The sequence below is a fragment of the Doryrhamphus excisus genome, linkage group LG17 (genome assembly GCF_037039965.1).
Source record: "Doryrhamphus excisus strain RoL-2023G ecotype Guam linkage group LG17, RoL_Dexc_Guam_v1.1, whole genome shotgun sequence".
NCBI lineage: Eukaryota > Metazoa > Chordata > Actinopteri > Syngnathiformes > Syngnathidae > Doryrhamphus > Doryrhamphus excisus.
The window spans coordinates 9534639-9557149 of NC_136373.1; the positions used below are offsets into that span (position 1 = coordinate 9534639).

A 22511-nucleotide genomic window follows, 5' to 3' on the forward strand; every position below is an offset into this window, starting at 1 on the left:
CACAGAGGGGCGGACTTCCTTATATGACCGTGTCTGTAAGCCAGATAAGCTCTTTTACCTCCCCTAAGCTCTCCTTCTCTGTTTACGTTGCTAGCAATGGCTTGTGTGGGAAAGCCACATTTGTTTCCAATTTCTAAAGACACCACCGTCAGGCACAAGGGCTTGGAGTTCCTGATACACTAGCAGCAAAATAATTTATATGAATTTATAGGTTTATAGGTCATAATAGGTCTCCTTGAAACCCCCGTTATTCACGCACCAAATAAATGAGAAGCGCCGCTGCGATCTAATCAACACTCTCAGACACAGTGGCGCCTCTGAGGAGGAAAAGATGCTAAACAATCAGACTCGTGAGCACTGAATAGCACTAATGCAAATTACATTCATGCATATGTGATTTATATTCAAAAGTGAACACCATAATATGTTGAGGCCAGTCATGGGAACTCAGCAGTCCCAGACTGCTAACAAATAACTAGGAATGGACATATTAGTGTGCTGCCACAATGAAGTGGCAGGCGTATAGAGACCAATTGTAGCCATCAGGGCAAAGCTGAGAACACAATTGTGTGTTTGTCTCCACTTTGGCAAGACATGAAGTGGCCAGGGCGAAGTGGACACATGCCTCTACCCCTCCCTCACAGATGTCCAACAGGAACGGCCATGAACAGAGTGGCCATTATCATCCCTATGGGGGCACAATGGGCCGAGGCAGCAGGAGGGCTCGGAGGATAGGTGTGAGTCATCAGAGAATGATCAGAAAGGTGCGACTTCCTCCTGAACCATCGCAGAGCCCGTTTGTGTGTGTGCTTCTGAAAGCAGCTTCATTGTTTTGTGTTTTTTTTCCAGATGAAAGAGTTCATTTGCAAAGTAGACAATAGGACAAGAGCAACCCTTCTTTTCTTTAGACATCACAGGAGATCCAGTTTTGAAGGTTGAGTCGCATAGTACGGTATTGCCTTATATACACCATCCACACAGAGAAATGATGAACAATGCATCAGATGCATAGCATCAAGAGAGTGGAGGACAGACCAGGAGGCAGGCCAGTCTACCAGGAGAGGTAGCTACTGAGGTAGCTACTGACTGACTTGCCCCTTCCCCAGAACAATCCAATCCAAATGAGCACCTCTGGGACATCATGCATCGTCACATCCATGACACCAAACAGTTTGTCCCCACATTCTGAATTTATACAGAAAAAAGTTGCTTCTTGAGGATGATAAAGCAGGAAACCCCATAGTTTGACCTCACAAGTTGGATTGGTGTGACATTTCTCAAACAGCTCAACATTCTCTACAAGGACCCGCTGTAACTTCAGGGTGTTTGGCTGAGGCACCACTAAATTGGCACAGACCTTCAGGGGAATGACGAGCACATCTCTGAAAAATTGGAGCAAGATTGGGTGACAAGTATGACCACCATCAAGCACAATGTTTTTGCGGAGGCACAGGCGCAACTACTTGCCCGTACGTCCCATACGAAGCACCGCAGTCATTTGAAAAACATAAGGGAGCGTCATAGAAATGGAGAGAAATGTATGTACAAATAGTTTTGACTAAGTGAATGTCGTGAGCACCTACTAGCGGGGGATATGATCAACCAACATTGCAGTGTGCGCTAGCAGCAGACAGATCCCACAAATGACCCTGCAGTCATGCACATCTAAGTGGCTGTGATTATGAAACACCGCTTCTTGTGTATTCTCGATTTCCTATCTTGTGTCTAGACTTTTGCCATTAACATCATTTCCGTGTCTATCAGTAGACTTAGGCTAATTACTTACAGCAGTGGCGTCATTAGGCCGATTTTAGGGGGCCTTCAGCCCCCTAAAATGTTCTTAAGTCCCCCTAAACAATTTAATATTTTTAATAGATTTTTTTTTACAAAAAATATCAGACAAATTTGATATAATAGGGCAAAAGCAGGCTAATAAGTAAGCCAATAAGCAGGCTAATACTAGCCTACTACTACTAGTAGTAGTAGCAGTAGTAGTAGTAATAATCAGAAGAATAATGATGATAGTAATGTAACCTGGGGTGACAGAGCCTCTCCATCGCTGCCCCCACCCTCTGGAACTCTTTGCCCCATTCACTCCGTGCTTGCCCTGACCTTCCCAGTTTCAAAAAACAACTAAAAACCCACCTCTTTAAATCTGCTTTTAATGTCTAACTTTTTATATCTGACTGCTGTGCCCTGCCCCGCTTTTACTCATGTTTTAACTGTGTATTAACCAATGAATGTTGTATTTTAATGTATCTTTTACTCTGTTTACGTTCTTTTATTCAACTCCATTCTTCTGTAAAGTGTCTTTGAGTATTCTGAAAAGCGCTATACAAATAAAATGTATTATTATTTATTATTATTATAATTAATAATATAATAATGATTATTCTATAATTGATGACTGTCCACTGGACAGAATGGTTGCAGAGCTTGAGCAGCGGTTTTGCAGTGTAGATTGTATGTACTTGTGTATATCTAATGGTGGCCTAAAACAATTGAGTATCTCTACTAAATCTGTCCAAAAGTGGGAAAGTTATATCCCACTTCTTGTTCCTTATTTGTTTTTGGATTTTGGGGATTTTTTTAAATGTCGGCTACATTCATTCATATCCTGTGCATCTCCAGGTGGCTAAGCCCCCCCTGTCCTCAGAACCTAGTGACGCCCCTGACTTAGTAGATTGTGTATTTTTCACTATTTAATGATTCCAAGAAATGCTGTGATGAAATGAATGAAATGCAGAGATTTTGCTCTGTATGCTTAAATATCTTCCCAAGGGGGTGTGTGGCCTCTTTGGCAGCTCAGTTGGTATATTTCATAGCGAGATAAGACATTTTCTGGTACGTTAGTCTTGCTCATGAATGCATTTTAAAATCTGCAGGTAATAAGATGTCCCTTGAAAGGCTCTGGGTTTGAAGTTCTTTCAAGTTGAACCCTAAACGCCAGTGGCAGCAAATCACAGAGCCGATGGAAAAAAAAAGTCATCACACCTTCAAAGCTTCCTCTGGGGTCTTAAATTAAACACTCTAACCAAGGGGGGAACTTTTAAAATGTGTGATTGATTCACCTTCACTTAAGTTGCTATCATCTGTCTTACATGCTTGGCTGGCTGTCGCTGGCGGACGTTAATTAACCCCCAAGAAGCGTAGGTGCTATTCCCTTTACATCCTGTAGTTTGGAGCCATGGTTGCCATTGCTGTCATGGCAATTACTGCATATGCACAACATTAAACACACTTGCACTTGCACTTTCTATTATCTAATGCTGGAGATGTTGTACAAGAATAACTCCATGCCTTTCAGTGATGTGTAGGTTGAATGTACGTGCATACGTGACCTGAACGTTCAGATCACAGTAGTATTGTACACATAGCCAATTTACTGCATTCATGTGATTGGTTAAGAATACACTCAGCTGTGTTAAACCTGCTCATGCCTTCTCTCCTCCCTCTTTGCCATTTGTAACGGTGGGAGGGATGGAGGCGTGGGTGCACTGCGCTGCGCCAGACTATACTGGCGCTGGCCACACCCGTTGCAGAAATGAATGTTGCCCACACTGTAGTTAGATTCCACAAGTTGTATTGCCAGAGTTCTAGTTAGAGTTTTGGGATATAAGGAAACCTTTAGATTCCCTATCTTTCACCAAGATTGCATCCGACATTGTCATGAATGTGTCAGCGCTGTCAGCTGTCTCTCAGGCCCTATTGTAAGCCGCTGAGTGGGAAACTGACAGATGGGGGCTTTCGTAAGCTCAAAGGAGACTTGGACACAGTGCTCAAGTACCTTCAGCACAGCAGCATCCATATTCATGATGCGTTAGCTTCATCGCCAGCTGTTGGAGAGTCAACAGTGATGCAAACAATGTGCTAACCCCAATGTGCTAATCGCAATGTGCTAACCCCAATGTGCTAACCCCAATGTGCCGCATTCCTCCAGATAGGCATGGAGTTGCTCCGAGGAGTGCGGGTGCTATAGTATCTTTTCTTGTTTTAAGACCCTGATCCTTGACCTACACAAAAGGCATACCAGAACATGGGGGCACGGTGAGGGTCAAGCTGGTGTGAAACTCTCACCTCTTTTGGGGGGTAGGGAGGAAGGAGGCTGGGAAGGGGGTGCGCAGACATGCATCAACAATGTCACAACAACTTCCATAATTCATTTGTGATAGGCAGGGGCCTCCTTTGGGGTGTAGGAGGGGGGCGTGTTCCCTGGAGACTGTCGTTTTGAAAAGTTGAAATTTAGGGGAAGCCAGTTTGTAGGAGCTATTTAGTAGTGTGTTCCTAGGTTTCTAAGAATGTTGATTTATTTTTTGTTGTTGTTTTGTTTGGATTACTTGATAATATTTTCTTGTTAGTTATTTAGTTGTTTATCCATCATATTTTGTTGGGGTTAATTAGTAGTTAATTTGTGGGTTTATTTCATTGAATAACACCCTGGGCACCTGCAATCTATTTAAGTAGGCAGTGCTTGCAGGACCAGCATGCACCGGGGTGGGCCTATGGCTTTTGTACCAGAGCAAGAGAGGCAACAGGAGACAATGCCTTTGTTCCTTTTTTGTTTGCTTGCTTGGTAAAAAAGGAAATACGAAGAAACGGAACAAGATTGTATGGACAATGACTCTTTTGCCTGCGTAAAACACAACCCGTGGTGCATCAGTGGCCTTTTGATTATCGTTTAAGTTAAGTTTATTTTTGAAGGACAAATAGCCACTACACAGTTGATGAAAACAAACATGTCGGACAGTTGTTGATTTGTGCCGGAACCCCCCACCCCCTCACCACATCAATAAAGCTGCTCTTTGCGTGCATTCAAACGTACACCGGATAAAGACACCCAAGGCTCGCTGCAGCCCCCAGGTTGAACCACATCAGTGATTAAGATCAGCATCTCTGTGTTTGTGTGTAAGAAAACCTGTTGCCCACACAGAGGAAGTCAGCAGTCTGCCCCCCACTTGAAGTGCACTCCCATAAGGTTAGTGGAGTGATATCAAAGTGGAGGAGGTTACAAGTAGCTGTAGAAATCAACAAAGTGAAATAACATCCCTTTCTGTTTTTGCCACTACACAGCTTTTTTTACACACCGGTAGTCCCACAAAACACACAGGGGTCCACAACTCAAAAATGAGCATAAAGGACCCTCTTAAAGCTAGAAGTGAGAACAGTGGTGGTCATTTGTGCATTGAGACCCTCATTAAGTGGCACAAGCCTGCGGTGGAGTGTTCCTGAGACATAAACAAGGAATTGGTTGTATTGTCGTATGTTGCAGTGTTACTGTGCTTCCAGGTTGGACATCATTATGTTTCTATTCGACTATTCACAGGTTGGGGCCATGTTGTTACCACAGCCAGGGAACATATTTATGATACTGGCTTTAAATTCTAAATATTTGTGAGTAAAAAAGCCTATTTAGGAACATTAAGAATGATTATTATTAAAGATTTGCCTCAATGCACCTTTCCTTCATGAAATGTACAAATGAAAATACCTAAAACACAAGGCAATAGTCATACAACATTTCATACCAAATGCAATTTCACATCAAAATACATATAAAAATAAAAAATATTGTACAGCCAGGGAACATACTTATGATACTGGTTTTAAATTCTAAATATTTTTGAGTAAAAACGCCTAGTTAGGAACATTAAGAATGACTATGACTAATGATTTGCCTCAATGCACCTTTCCTTCATGAAATGTACAAATGAAAATACCTAAAACATAGGGCAATAGTCATAAAACATTTCATACCAATTGCAAATTCACATTGAAATATATATAAAAATAACAAATGTTATTTTATTACAATACTGTAACTATGAATGTTTAATGCGAGCTGCGATTTGTCCTACTTTGTTTGACGGTCATTGAACGCAGCATCTACGTACCGTTCTCCGATGCAAAGAGGGCTGTATGGATGTATTTGGATGTATTTTACCCCATTTTCTTTCACCTCATACTTGTTCCCGAATGCTGATACTATGTGGGAATGCATAAAGGTAAGATTTGATGACTTTGAGTGCTAATGTGCATCATTGTGGTAGTTCCATGCTAAATGGCTAACGCTAGCAAAACACTGGACTTCAGCCACGGTCATCACATTGACAGCCCGTCAATAGCAGCTGGAAGTCCAATTTAGCTGGCAGTTCGATGCCAAAATCATCAGAGAGATGTAAAAATGTGAAAAGCACTGGTTAGTTGTGCCACTCTTATGCCAAGGTAGCACTGTATATGACAATAAAAACAATACCTGCACTGCTCCAGTCTCTGGCAGGTCATGGAATCCGTGATAAGTCAAACACAGCGACGGTAGATACAAATAACTTTGGTCTTGCTACAAGAGCCATCTGCCAGGGCTTTGAAGCTAACTTTACTAATCTAAATACTCTTTTCTTTCTCCGTTTCCCATCTATATTTGTTCCAGCTTGGGGCTAGCGATACCGTGCTTCAACCAAACTACGGTGGGGGCCGAGGGTCAAACGGGAGGGCCACATAAATGAGGCTGGTCGTCGGCAGGCAATTTAGAGGGCAAAATGTGTATTTACTACTAAGTTTTACCTTGTCCAGTGGATTCACATGACTTACCAGAGTCTTCATAGATGTCTCATACACTGTACTGTATGAAGGGGGTGGGGGTACTACATTTTATCCAGGAGGTACGGCCCATAGATGGATATTAATTAATGATCTGTTAATTGATAGTGTCAGAGGTGATAATTGAATCATCATGCTAAGACAGATGTGTGTACATTCTTAAAGTAATATAATGATTATATACATGATTTACTATGAACAGGAACCGCAGTACAAGGTGTGTGAATGGGAGGTTGCAGATTAAATAAACGGAAGGCTAGGATGCCCATTAATAAAGGATTATGATATGACTATGATACGTCCATTCTTTTTCTCTGTGACCTTTTCATTATTGATGTTTCAGCTCTCCATAGGTTTCATTTTCCTTCTCAGCCATTCCCTGTTTTTCTCCTCTTTGTTTATGTATTCCATTTCAAGACCCAGTGTGCATTTCACAGGCTGGCCCGTCTCCATATTAAGCCGCTGCCTGCTGGTTGGCTGATTGGCTGGCTGGCTGGCTGGCTGGCTGCAGCGTCAGCAGTGTGAGAAACGGGAAAGGTAATTCATACCCGGCTGTCACTCTGGCTGGAGGTGACTTGAACACACCTTGGAGATAGTTAGACAGTTAGAGATGAGCTTGGAGGCGTCAATGATGCTCCACTTCAACCTGCAGGCAAACACAAGCCTCATCAATGGCGCCATCTTCATTTCATCATACAGATAGTCATTTTTACTTGACTTACTTTTGACTTTATAGCGTACTTTGGCTTGACTTCCCCGATGGGGCATTACCGAAAATAGGCTGCAGCAGCTCACAGCGCGGCTCTGTCTGGAAACACACACACACTCACACACACACTCACACCTCCTTCTCTCCCACAGATATGGGTGCAAACACGCAGCCAGAAATACACATGAATACCCATGATTGTGTAGACTGTGTAAACATCAGGGGTATCCAAAGTCCAGACCGGGGGTCTTTGTGGGCCACAGCTTGTTTTATTAAAATAAAATGTAATTAAAAATAAATAAATAAATAAACTGTATTATGGAAAGCAGGAAGTGAACAAATGTAACAGTTACTGATTGTAAAAGTACCAGATGGAGGGGTAGGATTTAATAAGCTCTGCTTCTTCCTACTCCTTTTGGACATGTGGAACTGGGAACTGATTATGGGATGCACTCAATTGGAATCTGATGCATGTTCAAATGAAATAGAACCATTACCATATACTGACCCGCATGCAGCATGAGTCACACTATATGTATCACAGTACCTCAGCCATAGTAGAACTCCTACGTATGTGTTGTGAAGCTAATGCAGAGGGCATCAGCAGTTAGCTTGCCAAAGACATACTTGCCTTTAGTCGTAGCCTTTTACAAGTCAACAGAGTATTTACATTTACATTTTTCGGATCATCAAAAAGTGCAGGGAAGAAAATCAAGTTTCATCATTTCCATGGAGGCAGAGCACGAGCGCAGCAGCAGTGGCGGAGCCACGCTACACAAACGCTACTCTGGAGGGCTGTGGAGAGGTCAGGACCTGCCCTCGCTGCACAGAGTGAACCCGGCGTCGACTTGTGATTCACCCAGACAGTTACCCCCTGTTGCTATGGTAACAGCACCTGCAGATGCTTGAAAGAAGCCACGCAGTGCTGTCCCAGAAGAAGAATGTGGCATAGGAGCATCGTTGCTTCTGCGTTGCTTCTTGTGTGTTGGTGTTCGTCGTAGACGACAGCAGCGTGAGCCGTGCTGTTGCATCATATTGGTCATGATGTTCTGCCAGGTTTTGGCACTCTTCTCTTTCCATCAATAAAGCAATGCATGGCAATTTGCAAACGCAGTCCTAATGAGTCCACCCAGAGGCTGCTTGAAACAAAATGGCTGACCTTTGTAAGCTGTAGAGGACAGGCTGGAGCAGATGGAACCCTGTGTACATGTGCACCGTGCAGTTATGAAACAAGTTAAAGACTGCAAGGTGCATCCTGCAACGTATTCAGAGGGACTCATATTTTATGTATGGCCTATGGACAGTGAATACATCATTAATACATAATACATAATTTTCCTTAAACACTAAATCGGATAATGACAAAATGTACTTGTTTCCTACTTTAGGCAAAAATGCATTATCTGTAACAATTCAATGATGAACTGAACAAAGTCTAATCATTCCAATCATTCCTGACTTCCTGTTCCTGCCAATTCTTCCTGTCCTTTCTCTGCTCAGTGGGGCAGTGGCAGTGCGGCCCACTGCATAACTGCTGCATGCCAATTGGTCGGTGTCTGGAATCCTGCCTAGCAACAACTGACTTGTCCTGGATCAATGGTTGCAGATGATGGATGATGGAATGAATGAATTAGCATTAGCATCCCAGGATGCTAATATCTCATGGTCATCTAGCACCACCGCCAGCGCGCTATCGCTATTTAACATTCTAGTTCCACTTTTATACATGAAAATGTCAAGACGCATGATTGGAGTTCATCCAGCGCCTGCACTGAATTGCTGAGTCATTCTCCACGTTGGCAGCATTCAAAGGACAGCATTGCCCTCGTTATGTATCAGGGGTCAAAGTGCAAGCCAGCTCAGGTTGTGTACACGAGCAGCCTAATGCAGCATTTAAGCAGACCGACACGTTCAGTCAGAGCGGCTGGCTGCTTTTAGCCGGATAGACCAGCAGGCTGCGTCTTATTTTTAGAGCGGCATCATGTATTATGAAGGCAGCATCATAAATGCAGTAAGAGAAGACGGAATCACTGAGCGCTGCACGCTCTCACATTATCACAATACTTTTTGTCAAATCATGAAGATTTCAGCAACTTATAAGAACCTTTTGAAAGCGGAAGCAGGTGACTTTTTGCGCTTTGTGACAGATGTCCTCAGGTGGGCTGATAGATGAGTCCACCTGAGGCTGATGCAAGGCTGTCCTTCCTGTTCTTGCAGAGATGACATCTCCACGTGTGAGTGGACTCGCAGGCGTGGGAATCCTGGAGGAGGACAGTTACTCTATTTCATATGTAAGTTTATACTGTAGTATTATGGTGCACAAAAAGCAGATGGTTACTACATCAGCCACTCCTAAGTACTAAGTACTAACAACAGTTAATGCAACACAAGGCCTTTTGCCTAGCAGATATTTCTACTAGGATGGAAAACATTTGTACAGGTTTGTTTTCTCCCTTTCTGATTCCTTTGTTTTTTTTTTTAGCATGCTGGAGCCTATCCCAGCTGACTTCAGGTGACAGTCGGGTACACACCGGACTGGTCGATGTTTGAGGTCATCAAACAAATTGAAAAAGCCAATAAGAAAAAATCTACAAACCTACACAGGTCTGTGTGAGACGAATGGTGATCTATCAGTCTGGGGAAGGCTGTAAAGAGCAGCGTCACCAGGACTGTCTTCATAGAAACACAAGAGCATGTTTTATTTACAGCCGTGTATTTAGGCTGCTGCCTGCAAAGTTGTTCCAGCAGGGTGGGGGCTGAAAGAAACACAAAATCTCATCTATTAGTCATAATGAGCCGGAGGGTGGGCCGCATGCAGTCAGTAGTGTTGACTGAGATGCTGCATCGCTGCCTGCGTGCCTCTCCCTCCTCTGCAGTGGATTCCTCCCGCACCGATTGGCCTCATCTGCCTCCCTCCTCCTCCTCTTCCCTCCCCACCACAATCCACTACAACCACACTTTTAGCTCCCTCAGCTGTCAAGATCTAATTGCCTTCACTCTGTCATGCTATAAAACATACCCAAAGTGAATTTAGATTTAATTGTCCAATCTAAAATCCATTCCATTTTACCAAACAAAGAGTATCAGCCCGTCACGGTCCCCATTAGTGGGATCTAACGCTTGGTGAATCCTGCTACACGATAGGAAGAGCCCACATCAAAGGATCAGGAATGCTTGGCCACCACACAGCAGTTATCCCTGTGGAACCTCTGACACCCCCAGCTTGGAAGCCAAAAAGTCCAGAGGATTGTGAGGCCCCGCTTTCATGGTCGGTCCGCATACTGAATATCAGGATAAAGTGATAGGATAGGATCAGGATAAAGCCTTCTGCTTCAACTCCCCACCCGCCACTGTCCCGGGTCGGGTCTAATACGTTACCCTAAGAAATCTTGAAAGAGCCTTCAGTTAGTCCAAAATACTGCGGCATAAATCTTAACTAGAACCAGAAGAAGAGATTGCTTCCAGTTGGTTCCAGGTTACATCATCCAAGGACGACCATTGCTGTTTCAAATGTCTTTAATGGTTCAGTCAGTATCGGTTTGGAAGCTTCAGGTCAAAGACATTGTCAACAGCCATACAAAACCATCACCAAATAATCAATATTGACTGAGATGAAAATAATACACACGGCCCCTCCCCCACTTAAAAAAAGACTAATTGGGCAACATATCACAGTAATAATCCAACAGCAGCATGCGCTCTCTCTCACACATAAAAGGTTGCCGAGCAACCCTGGTAAGCAAAATGTACAGTAAGACACCTTGAGAGGAAATGAAAATAATGCATAGACAACACAAAAAGAATGTTTTCAAAACAAAGGTAAACATAAAGACATCTATGTCCCATCTGTTGGCTGTTTGATTTCTGACCACATTCACACACCAAGCAGACAAAGGACCAAAATGTTATTTTTTTTTAAAAGCGCAAAAACGTACAAGGCAGACATGCTTGGCATTGAAACGCTACAATTCACTTAAGTTATACAAAGTGTACTCAAACACGTTAAATACTGAGTGTGTTGCTAGAAAAACACCCTGCTCACTTGAGTGAATTCAAAGAGAATATAACATATCAACATGTTCTTTTCTGCCAATATCCCACTGATAGTAGTGCAAGAGATACAGTATGATCCGAAATAGCACACTTTCTTGTTTTGGTTTAGCGACATGTCATTCAAATATTTTGAGAGGATGCAGGTTCAGTTCCGTAAACAATAAATTAGGACTACTTATGAAATGCCTCACTGTGCTAATTTCATTTGACAGATTAAAAAAACGCAGCACAATGAGTTCATTATTGGATTTTCCCAACTATCTGTACAATAATTTAATGCCAACTGTGCCCCCCCCATTCACACTTAATAAAGCAACACAAGTGCAAAGTGGGGCCTCATTTATAAAACCTGCATCGACATATCGAGAATGCACACATACATCACGAAGCTACTCCGTGGTGATGGATAGTTAGCATCTATGCTAGGCTGTTAGAAAAACAAAAGCCACACGAGTCACTCAATGGGCTCTATAGTGAGGGTGATGACCTAAAAGGTATAAAAGTGAGGGTTTAATGTTGCGTTTTTTTATAAAGGAGGCCCCCGGAGTTCCACTTGGCTGCTGACTTGACCCAATGACATCCACAGACAGAACACACGACTATAAAGTATCAACTATCAACACCACGAGACTGCCAATACAAAGCCCCCCCCATTCAAATAAAACTACATTTTGAGTATTTTCACTGACGGCCTTGAAGGCTTCAACCCACGGCGACCCGTAAATGAAACAAATAAAAAAGGGAGGGGGTCAAGGTTGGTGACAGATGCCCCCCCCCGGCCCTTCCCGGGTCAATCCTCCACCCCAGAGCTGAGGGTTTGGGCTGTGGGTTGTGTACAACAGGAGAGGTGCCCGTGGCCTCTTGGTCATTGTCGCCGATCCTCCGTCTCCGACCGTGAGAACGCCATCACCACGTCCTCCGCACCTGTCGGTCAAAGGTTGAGAGAGTCAAGAGAGGCTGGAGTGGGGGTCGCCAATCATGGTATGCAATCCATCCATTTTCTATACCACACATACTCATTAGGCTCGCAGGTGAGCTGGAGTCTATCCCAGTGGAAGGCAGGGTTTTTTCATGCAGCAGACCCTCTCCGGAGGGCGTCCACCATTTCTATGGAAGTATGTTGGTATGCGGTATGTAGGTTTTTGGAGGGGGGCTGTAGCCTCTCAGGAGCTTATTGGCTGACCTAATGAGGTTATGTAACGAGGAACGCAGGTGCAAACAACATCAGGCTGCATCTTTGTAACTTTCCTTGGCAAGTCATGTTCAGACCCGACCCAGCCTTCGATACAATCCAGCGCTACACAAAGCAGCTCTTGCTTATGCACTGGAAAGACGTGGCCTCTTAAAGCGGTTGCCTAGCGACAGACAACGGCTAGCAGGCTGCTGCCGTTTACTGCCAGGAAAACTGCTTCTAGCGTTTCAGCACAACGGAGTGTCCAGCTGTAGTCGGGACCCCTCCCCACACTGATTGTGGATGACAGACACCAAAGCAACATACGTAAACAGCAGCAGCCATGTGATCCATGTCCACAGAAAGACAAACAGCAGCTAAACATGCAGCACCAGGTTTGTTTGTAAATAAATCCATCACACCAATCATGAGCGGACAGACCAAAGGAACCAACGCTCCGTCTTTGCACTCCAAGTGAGTGGGCCGCACGAGGCTCGTACCATGCCCACACACGTACGTCCCATCGTGAGTGAAACGTACACATGAAGTACACCTTACACGGCACGAGGCAAGCACGTGGATGGCACCAATCACCTCCTCCATGAGTTCACACACCTGCGACCCCTGACTGCGATACTTCCTCTCCATGCTGGTCACGGCCAACACTGCGTGTGGTAGAATGTACGTTGGGATGAAAGTCCCGCTGAAGGAGCACGTCATGCTGACCTATTACCATCTCTGCTGCAGACCCAATCAGTTGAAGACCGCTTGTCTTGGTCGCTGTACTATTTGGGGCAGGAATCCCGCTTTTATCCCAGTGAGATATTTGGCAGCAGTAATGAACTTTGGTCCAACAAAGACTTTTAGAAGAAAGCTCTGATTATTTCTTTGGGACACAAACACGTGTTTGCTTCTGGGGAATAGACTTTCAATATCAGGTCCAAGCCTTGAGATCAATTTGGGCCATGGTTTGGTTCAGATCCCATCCAGGGAGCCTGAGAAAGAGGCCGATTAAGAACATTTGGAGAGGCAGATGAAAGCATTTTGAGACTAAAGTTAAGCCTGTTTGTTTGCTCCAATTCCTGCTGGAATGAGTGGAAGAATGCTGACATTTCACTTGCAAATTCATCAACAGAGTCAAGCAAAAAGCGAAAACAATCCGTCGTAATGCTTCTCAAGGTCACTGATGGAAAAACGGGCAATATGGAAATATGACAAAAGCTGAGGGAGACAAGAAACGTCAAGGTAATTAAAATATCACACCAAATATTCCCATCTTGCACTACGGCTTGTCGCGGCAACGCTGGAAACCACAGAGGAGCTCAGCTTTCCCGGGACAGGTGGGGTTGCTATGGCAACTCCTTTACGTATCTCTCTCTGCCTTTGTGAGGCTCTTGGGCGTCCTTCTGCTTTAGGGAGGAAAAACCTTCCCTTTGTCAAATGAAGACGGGCCGACGGCTCCTGCCTTCCTAAAGTGTTGAGATGCGATACGTCTGTTTTCGTTGGATTTACATTTGGTCATGCTCAAAGACGTTCTATGTATGCATTTAGGATGGCCCCATTAATCAGCTCCCATTACTGTCCACAACTAAACCAAGGTGATAACACCATGACTAATGGTGAAGAAACGATATCTTTCCATCCACCTGTCCATTTTCTGGACCGCTCAAAGATATTTCAAAGTGCAACCCGTCATTCTATGTTTGCACATATGCTAATGAGCCAATTAAACCACGTCAAATGCAAATATAGCCACCTTGAGACATTCCACACTGACGGCATAGCCACCTCCACGCTGGCTTCTTCCAGTCTTGGTTTAACAAGAAGGAAAACATGCTGTCTTGTTGTGGTCACATGACACCGACTGCTACGCCATCCATTCTGTTCTTATCAGACACATATGATACCGAACGACTAACGACGTAATCGACATCTCGCCATGTTCACTGGTGTCCAATTGATGAGGCTGCCTCTGACACATGACACTTTCCCCGAGGACGCTGCGGTCAGGTTTTGTACTTTTAAGGGGACGATGTGACCTACGGTAGGCAATGCTGATGGCATGAATACACTCCCAGTCAGCATATTGCTGTGTAACAAAACACTTGAGTTGGCGCGTGGAGAATTCCAGTCTAAGCCAAAATCTAACAAAGACAAATATGGAAGAATGCCATTTTCAAGACTTGAATATTTTTCCCACATTGCGAGTGTCTGTGCTGGTGTGTAAATAATTAGCATGTATAAATAATTAGAAGACCTGAACAATGTGATGAGCGCTGACGATCACACTGGCAGAGGGAAAGAAGTAACAGAAAACATCTACAGAGTAAGTCAAGAGTGGAGCAGCGCTTGTAGTATCTGGAATGAGCTGATGGCATTTAAACACATGCCCATGAGCGCATGGCAGAACATTTACAAGTGATTAACAACACTCAGTTAGCTCCCCAAGTCCTGATCACAGCACTCTGGATAAGATGCACACCACTAATTATTTATGAGCGTGCAGGCGGGGGGGGGGGGGAGAAGGGAGTGGCAGGCTGCCAACGACACTAAATGTGCCTGATCCTGTGATGTATGATGCACACTGGGAACACCTTTTGCCAGTCATGTTGCTTGATTATTAATGAGGCTCTTCTCTACTTGCACTGGCATGACACGTATCTTCTAAAGGGCATCAGGACACAGCAAGGGCATGTAGAAGAAACTTCCTTGTGAGTGTGCATCACAAGCCTCCTAATATGTGTAACATATGTTGCAGCTCCAAAGTGGCACCGATGGACTGGGCAACATCATGTATACTCTCCTCCAAAAACATCCTGATAGCACCATCTTGTGACCGTCCAAAGAGCAACGAAAGGTGGGCGCCCAGAAGGGTAAGCGGCGCCATCTAGTGGCAGAAACAAGTATCGGTCAAGTTTAGATGGCTGAAATACAACAGACGTCAGCATATGAGTCATGGCGTGCTTTATCATGTTGACAGGGGTCAGACGTGTGGTTGCAGCTCTGAGCAGGTCATGTTTGAAAAGCAGCTGGTTGAAACCAAGTACACAGAGGATGATTCATTTGTTTCCAGTCTGTTTGCTGTGCGAGTAAGCCAACAGTGCCGTGGGAGACTGAGTGGGATTGATAGTCAGGGAATACGCCAGACGAGCACACTGGAGAGGAATTGTCTTTACTTTTTTGACAAGGTACCACTGTGATATGAATGTGATGCAAATAACTGTCTAGATGCTATGTGTGTGTATGCGTGTGTGTGTGTCAGCCTTACCCTGATCAATGCTGTGCTGTGGTAGCTGGCTCATCTGAGTGTGGACCACGCCTGCATAATTCCGGAGAAAAGCCTCTTCACTTGGTGTAAGCTGTACAGTACATAATGTCAAAATATTTTATTACAACATTTCCCTCAACACATACAGACCTCACATAAGTGGGTAGACCCGTCACATTTCTGAAGGGACGATAACAGAGAAACAATGTGGATATAAGTGACTGGTCAGTTTACAGCTTGTACTGGTCTCTGAAACTACAGCCATTACGGTTTAAATAGCTGACAACACACCTCAGCGTGAACATGGCAAAATTGGGCCAAAGTGTCAATATTTAGTGTGGGAACCATCGTAATCTTGCACTGCCTTCATCCTCTTGGGCATGAAATGGATGACAGACACCATGCAGTCCCTCCTCCTGTCCAGGTCTGGAGACACACTAGACCAGGGGTGGGCAAACTTTTTGACTCGCGGGCCGCATTGATTTAACAAAATTGACGGGGGGCATACTATACATTTTACACGTAACAGTCCACCTGGAATTATGATCATGATCCCAGGTTGCATATTATTAATAATAATACACTTTATTTGTATAGCACTTTTCAAAATACTCAAAGACGCTTTACAGAAAAATGGACTTGAATAAAAGCAAGTAAACAGAGTAAAAGATACATTAAAATACAACATTCATTCGTTTATACGCAGTTAAAACATGGGTAAAAGTGGGGCACAGCAGTCAAGTATAAAAGTTCATTCATTCATTCATTTTCTACCGCTTTTCCTCACGAGGGTCGCGGGGGTGCTGGAGCCTATCCCAGCTGTCTTCGGGCGAGAGGCAGGGTACACCCTGGACTGGTCGCCAGCCAATCACAGGGCACATATAGACAAACAACCATTCACACTCACATTCATACCTATGGACAATTTGGAGTCTCCAATTAACCTAGCATGTTTTTTGGAATGTGGGAGGAAACCGGAGTACCCATAGAAAACCCACGCCTGCACGGGGAGAACATGCAAACTCCACACAGAGATGGCCGAGGGTAGAATTGAACCCTGGTCTCCTAGCTGTGAGGTCTGCGTGCTAACCACACGACCCTGTGCCACCAGTATAAAAAGTTAGACATTAAAAACAGATTTAAAGAGGTGGGTTTTTAGTTGTTTTTTGAAACTGGGAAGGTCAGGGCAAACACGCAGCGAATGGGGCAAAGAGTTCCAGTAGGGTGGGGGCAGCAATGGAGAAGGCCCTGTCACCCCATTAAGTTTAAATGAAATACTTTGGAAAGAACGGGCGGGCCGTATTCTAACACTTGGCGGGCCGGATGTGGCCCCCGGGCCGCAGTTTGCCCACCCCTGCACTAGACCATATCCACCTACCTCAGCAAGGTGTGTCATCTTGGAGGTGTGTTTGGGCTCCTTATCATATTGTCAAATCGCTATGTAGTCCAGTTTCCTCAGGGGGGGTCATGCTCTGCTTCATAATGTCCCAGTACATGTTGCAATTTGTTTGTGCAGCTCCCCAGTAACGGCAGCATTCAAGCAGCCTGAGACCATGACGTTACCACCACAACAAGACAATTATCTTGCTACTCGCTTGTGTTGCCAGCTATTGAGACAATAATGGCTGTTACTTTCAGTAATAGTAAATACTATATACTATACTGACAAGCTGTACATTGACTACTCTAAAGTATATTCATGTTTCACTCCTATAGTATTGGCCCTTGAGTCAACCATTATCTGTACCATGAACCGATCATTTGTAAATCCATCATAATTAGTGATACAACAACATTGACCATATTAGCATAAAAATGTCATATCAATATCAGGTTTTCTGGCTCAAAATCTAACACCAGCACTTAGCATAGGCTCCTCTAGCGGCCGGGCAATCATTGCAAACAATCCCTTTAAATGTACACTGTATACAATTGTTTTTTTATTAGATAAATAAGAGATATGAGAAGTGTGTGCAACAATGACTCCTGTTTCTTTTGCCATTTGCTGGTGGTCCCAAAGCCCCCATGAAAACCAGGAATCTACTGTACTGTAATAGGGTTATGTAATGTTACGTACATTTGATCCCATTTTCTTAAGCATGAGCAGGACCCGCACTTTCTGCTGGATGTACATGTCTTCAGGAGACTTCCCCGGCGCCTCCTCGCGGTTCATCCCCCCTGCTCCTGTGGCTCTGCACACACACACACACAACACCATGTTACACAAAACCTCAGCTACACAGCAACAGTGCAGTAGTCAGCAGGAAGGTCAGCATAGAAGAGACTCTAACCTACAAATATTTGGAATGTTTCTTAGCCAAATGAATATACTTGCAGGCACTGCACCTATTATAGTGTACAGCAACCCACCAATTCTTAGGCATGGGTTTGGTTTCCATGACAACATTATCGTCAGACACCAGGACAGACACGGTGGTGCCCCCACTCTATCTGACAAGAGGATAAGCGGCCATGACACAGTCTGTCAGAGACAATTTTCTGACCGCCAACATCTCATCTGGCGCTACTGTTTGACTGAGGACCCGTTATATTTTAAGGCTAGCTAAGAGGACACTACATACTGGACATGTACAAATGCCAGGAGAGGACGTTCAGAAATGCAACTGTGGTGTTGCAAAATGATTATCTCACACACGGGGAAAAAAACCCTGAGACAGAAATAAACCCTCTGCAGTACCAGCTACACACTTGGCATGGGCTCATTAATATTAATAGTAGTTTTCTTACAGATCCCATCCCCATCTGCTCCTTCCATCTCTTATTCGCCGTCTAACTAATGACCTATTTTCACTCTCAGTCTGCATGAGGAAAAATATAGGCAAATGAAGGGGAAGGGAGGAGGGTTTATTAGAAGGCGATAAAAGAAGCTGGCAAAGCTAATGTGGATGAGAGAAAAGGAAAAGGTCTCACCCCCACACACACACCAAGGTCAGCTGCTGTCGTATTGGATCCCTGCTATCATGCACCAAGTATGAGGTGCTGCTTTATACCCAACCTAGTTAAAGGGGACCTATTATGCTCATTTTCCACATTTGTATGGAGTTATGGTCTCCTATAGAGCAGCTACACACAATAACCTGCACAGAAAACCTTTGTTTTTGGCCCGCCTCTCAGCATGCCCACTGCGCTGTGATTGGCCACAAGCCTAAAGTGCTTCCAATTGTGAACCATATAAGGAAGTCAGCCCTCTGTGACATCACAAAGGAAAGGTTTTACCACGCCCTCTGAAAACGTGTGTTTTGAGCCAGCCCAAACACACAAATCTCATGATATGAAACTTTGGCATGGTTTAACACAAGAATACAACATTCTAACTACATTTATAGGCCAGAAAGGGGGAAAAAGCATCATAGGTCCCCTTTAATAGCCTTAAGGTGCTGCCGTGAATTTATATTAAACAAGTGTCATTTACGTATATTCATATCTATTTTGACTTGATAACATTTTAAAAAGTGGTTCTGTCAGGACAAAAAGCTATCATGTTCCACGTTCATCTTCTGTATATAAACAACCAGCCATACTTCCCGTGTAAGCTCCTGTGCCATGGAAGAGCAGGCAGAGTGAGAGAGAACTAATACGGTTGCTACAGAGCCAAATATTCAACTGCCAATGTGAAAATACCTTTGCCACTATAAAAAGTGAACCCTCTTGTCATCCAGCCTGTGTGGTAAAGAGAGTCTGGCAAAATCAAAACCCCCTTCGATTAATCGATTTACCGTTAGCATGTACTGTATTTGCTAATAATGCACTTAGTAGTGCACATATATGTACTACAATAATGTAGTGGTCAAAATAGTCCAATCCTGCCTTTAATAGCTTTGCTGCGAATGTGAAAATATAACAAGGAACAGTAAAATTAAGAAGCCATCACTACAGTGGCGGCAATAGGCGCAACAAAGAAGCATTTCATGCATTGTAGCATTCACAATCCATTCTTAGTGTGGTAACGTCCAAACACAGGCCACTAATAATATGAACTCCTGCCTCATACTTTGTGCTTGGCAGAGGTAACAACTGTGCCAACCGACTCAGGGCACCGTGCACTTACTGGATGCCCGGGAGCTACCCTTGTATGAATGTTTGTATGAAGGCCTCCTCGCTTAGACCGTGCCGACTACAATGGCTACAGCTTTGGCAAACAATGGGGATGAATTGGATTGTGAAAACAAGATTGATAAGTAGGTCATGTCTTGTTGTCACCACTTGAGGCATGAACTCAGACAGTCCTGCTCAACCTCAACCAATTTGCGTGGAAACTTGGTAAGGTGGAACAGTCAGTCCTTAAAGCTAGAATGTAACAAGTGAATCACAGTGGATAATCACATCATGGAACTAAGGTACAGCTATATTACAGCCAGACAAACTATGTTCTAGTGTAAGCCGCCTGTTTTGTCTCTGCTGGATTTGTCGCCAAATTCTGTCTTCATATCCAAGCTGTTGCTGTTGATTGAGGAAAATAGAACTGTTTGGAACAGATGACATGTCCCACAAGGTGGAGTATGTGGCGCATTTAAAGGCAATGGGAGGCGTTCATTTGGTGGGTTAAGTTGGTTAAGATTACACTGGTCTGTGTTAAGCCACCCCCCCCCCCCCCCCACGCCACGCTTTCTCTCCTCCCTCTTTGCTACTTGCGCTGGTGGGAGGGACCGGGGCGTGGGTGCACCGTGCTGCGCCTGACTGCGCTGCTCATGAAAATTGCAAAGTGCGTTGGCAACACCCCGGCGTAGGCTCTGTGCCACGCCTGGTCTAAGAATATTACAGCCCAAAGTGACAACAGAAGGCTACTATACGGCCTGGTAATGCTGACAGGGCGCCAAAAGCTTGTGCCAAGCCAAGCAGGAGGCTGTGAGATGACCCACTGCCCACTCATCATCCTATAGGAAACTGATGAGCAACTGGGCGTGGTTAGAAAATAACACAAGAGGCCAGATCCTGCCACTGAAATGCACCAGTGTAAACATCCCATAGCACAAGCCTGCTATCTACCAACACTTGACCCCCAATGCTCCTAAAGGGTGCCAGCTACAATACATAAATGGCTGTCAGCTATCTCACATGCAGAAAGCGGACACTGTGAGGCAGGGTGGTACAATGCATCCATGCAGGCATGATCCAAAAATAGAAACCACCATGGTTGAAGTCCATTAGCGGATTTCAACAGTAAAACCAACCGAGGTGCTGTCATGATTTGAAAGGCATGAATACACACGAGGAAGTTATAGAAGTACACTACTTGGATGTTTGCAAAGCTCATTTACATGAAAGCTTGCATCATATTGGCAAGCGTGCAACTTTTCGCACTGAGAGCGACCTTTGCCCAAATGAAAACAACACAAGCCACTAAGCCAAATACACTCAGGGCCCCTTTTGTATGGGATCATTTTTTTTATTCATCATGTTTATTTTGTGTAAGTCATGGCGCAAAAGCACTAATTTGTGACTGAAACAATCGAACAGACTTTAGACTAGATGACTACTTCATCTTTAATTTCATATCATATTTATAGTGAGTGCTGGACCACAATTTGTGTGAGGAAAATTATGTGACGTACATTGAAATCAAAGAAAAAAGTCCAGGGAAGAAAGTCAAGAAAGTTTGATTATCCGCTGTGGCGCACAATCAACTCGGCTGGACAGATCAGGCTGGACAGGTCCATCACAGTTTTTGCCTTGACTCAATGTTAAAGCGATGGGGACCAAAGGCACCATATTCTAATGTGAAATCTGCTCTCACTTCTTTAAGATTTGGAGGAGAGAAGTGAAAGCTGTATCAAATTAACATTTCAGTCACGTTTTATCAAACAATTAATCAGACTTGATTTCACACATTACACAAAAATGTGTAACATTGCTACAGTTCCAAGTCCGTCTTATATTCGGGTCAATGCGTAATTCAACTTTAAGGGTGAGGTTAAATAGATTGATTAAACACTGGAATAATGTTTAATCGGCCAGTTATGTTGTCAGTGTCTACTTGTGTATCTAGTGAGGAATTAGACAGACAAATGGACCTCGAAGGAGTTAAAACAGCCTGCTGCAGTGAAGGGTTCTGGCGTTCGTGTTGCAGGACGTTCAAACTGTAGCAGCGTTGCTGCTAACGAGCAGTGAACATTCGTCACATTTTCGTCACAATTTTCAAGCTTTTCGTCATGGAAGACGGCATGGACAAACAATTTGTGTTTTAACAAGGTTCAATTGTTTACCAGAAGCGACGACAAACGGGCGCTACCTAAAGCAAAGTAGCCGATGCTAACCAGCCGGGCTAGCTTGCTAGCATACCCGAGACAAAAGCCTTGAATGAAGTTCTTCTGGGTGCAAACACCAACCTGGGTGCCGTCGCTCAGTTTCAGGCGTCAGTACCAGCAGTATAAATACAATACTTTCAGCCACGTCTGGGTAATGTTTTACAGGGGGAAAAGTTGAGCTTACCCCTCCTGGTCCAGCTTTTCTTTCTTGTGCGTTGTGTATGAATGGAGTGTTGATGTAGGAGGATCACATCCTTCCTGTGGAGTGGCGAGTCGCAGCGGTCCTGCTGCTTGTGTAATACCACTGGCAGCCACTTGAGGCGCCATGATAGCCCTCCTCTACAAGACTATAAATATCCTCTGAATCTCTGGACACAACCCACAATATAAAAAGGACATCCAGGGTAGATTATTTGGCAAACTATTAGACTATCACCATTTTTGTCA

At 44.2% G+C, this 22511-nt stretch overlaps 1 protein-coding gene across 1 annotated transcript; it reads right to left on the bottom strand.

Annotated features, from left to right (window-relative positions):
- Positions 1-10804: 10804 nt before the first annotated feature.
- ctnnbip1 (catenin, beta interacting protein 1) lies at positions 10805-22393 on the bottom strand. Its single transcript, XM_058085500.2, has 4 exons — positions 22249-22393; positions 17876-17990; positions 15799-15889; positions 10805-12283 (listed from the first exon to the last, which is right to left on the bottom strand). The coding sequence occupies exons 1-4, from the start codon at positions 22389-22391 to the stop codon at positions 12225-12227; spliced, it is 408 nt and encodes a 135-aa protein (XP_057941483.2). The 5' UTR covers positions 22392-22393; the 3' UTR covers positions 10805-12224.
- Positions 22394-22511: the final 118 nt, after the last annotated feature.

What these genes read in the sequence shown, in the direction of transcription:
- ctnnbip1 (XM_058085500.2), bottom strand. Translation starts at nt 22,391, where the DNA reads ATGGCGCCTCAAGTGGCTGCCAGTGGTATTACACAAGCAGCAGGACCG. An exon ending in GAAAAGCTGGACCAGGAGGG is followed by an intron (nt 17,991 to 22,248) that starts GTAAGCTCAACT and finishes GTGTGTGTGCAG; the next exon opens with AGCCACAGGAGCAGGGGGGA. An exon ending in ACAGCACAGCATTGATCAGG is followed by an intron (nt 12,284 to 15,798) that starts GTAAGGCTGACA and finishes TTTGACCGACAG; the next exon opens with GTGCGGAGGACGTGGTGATG.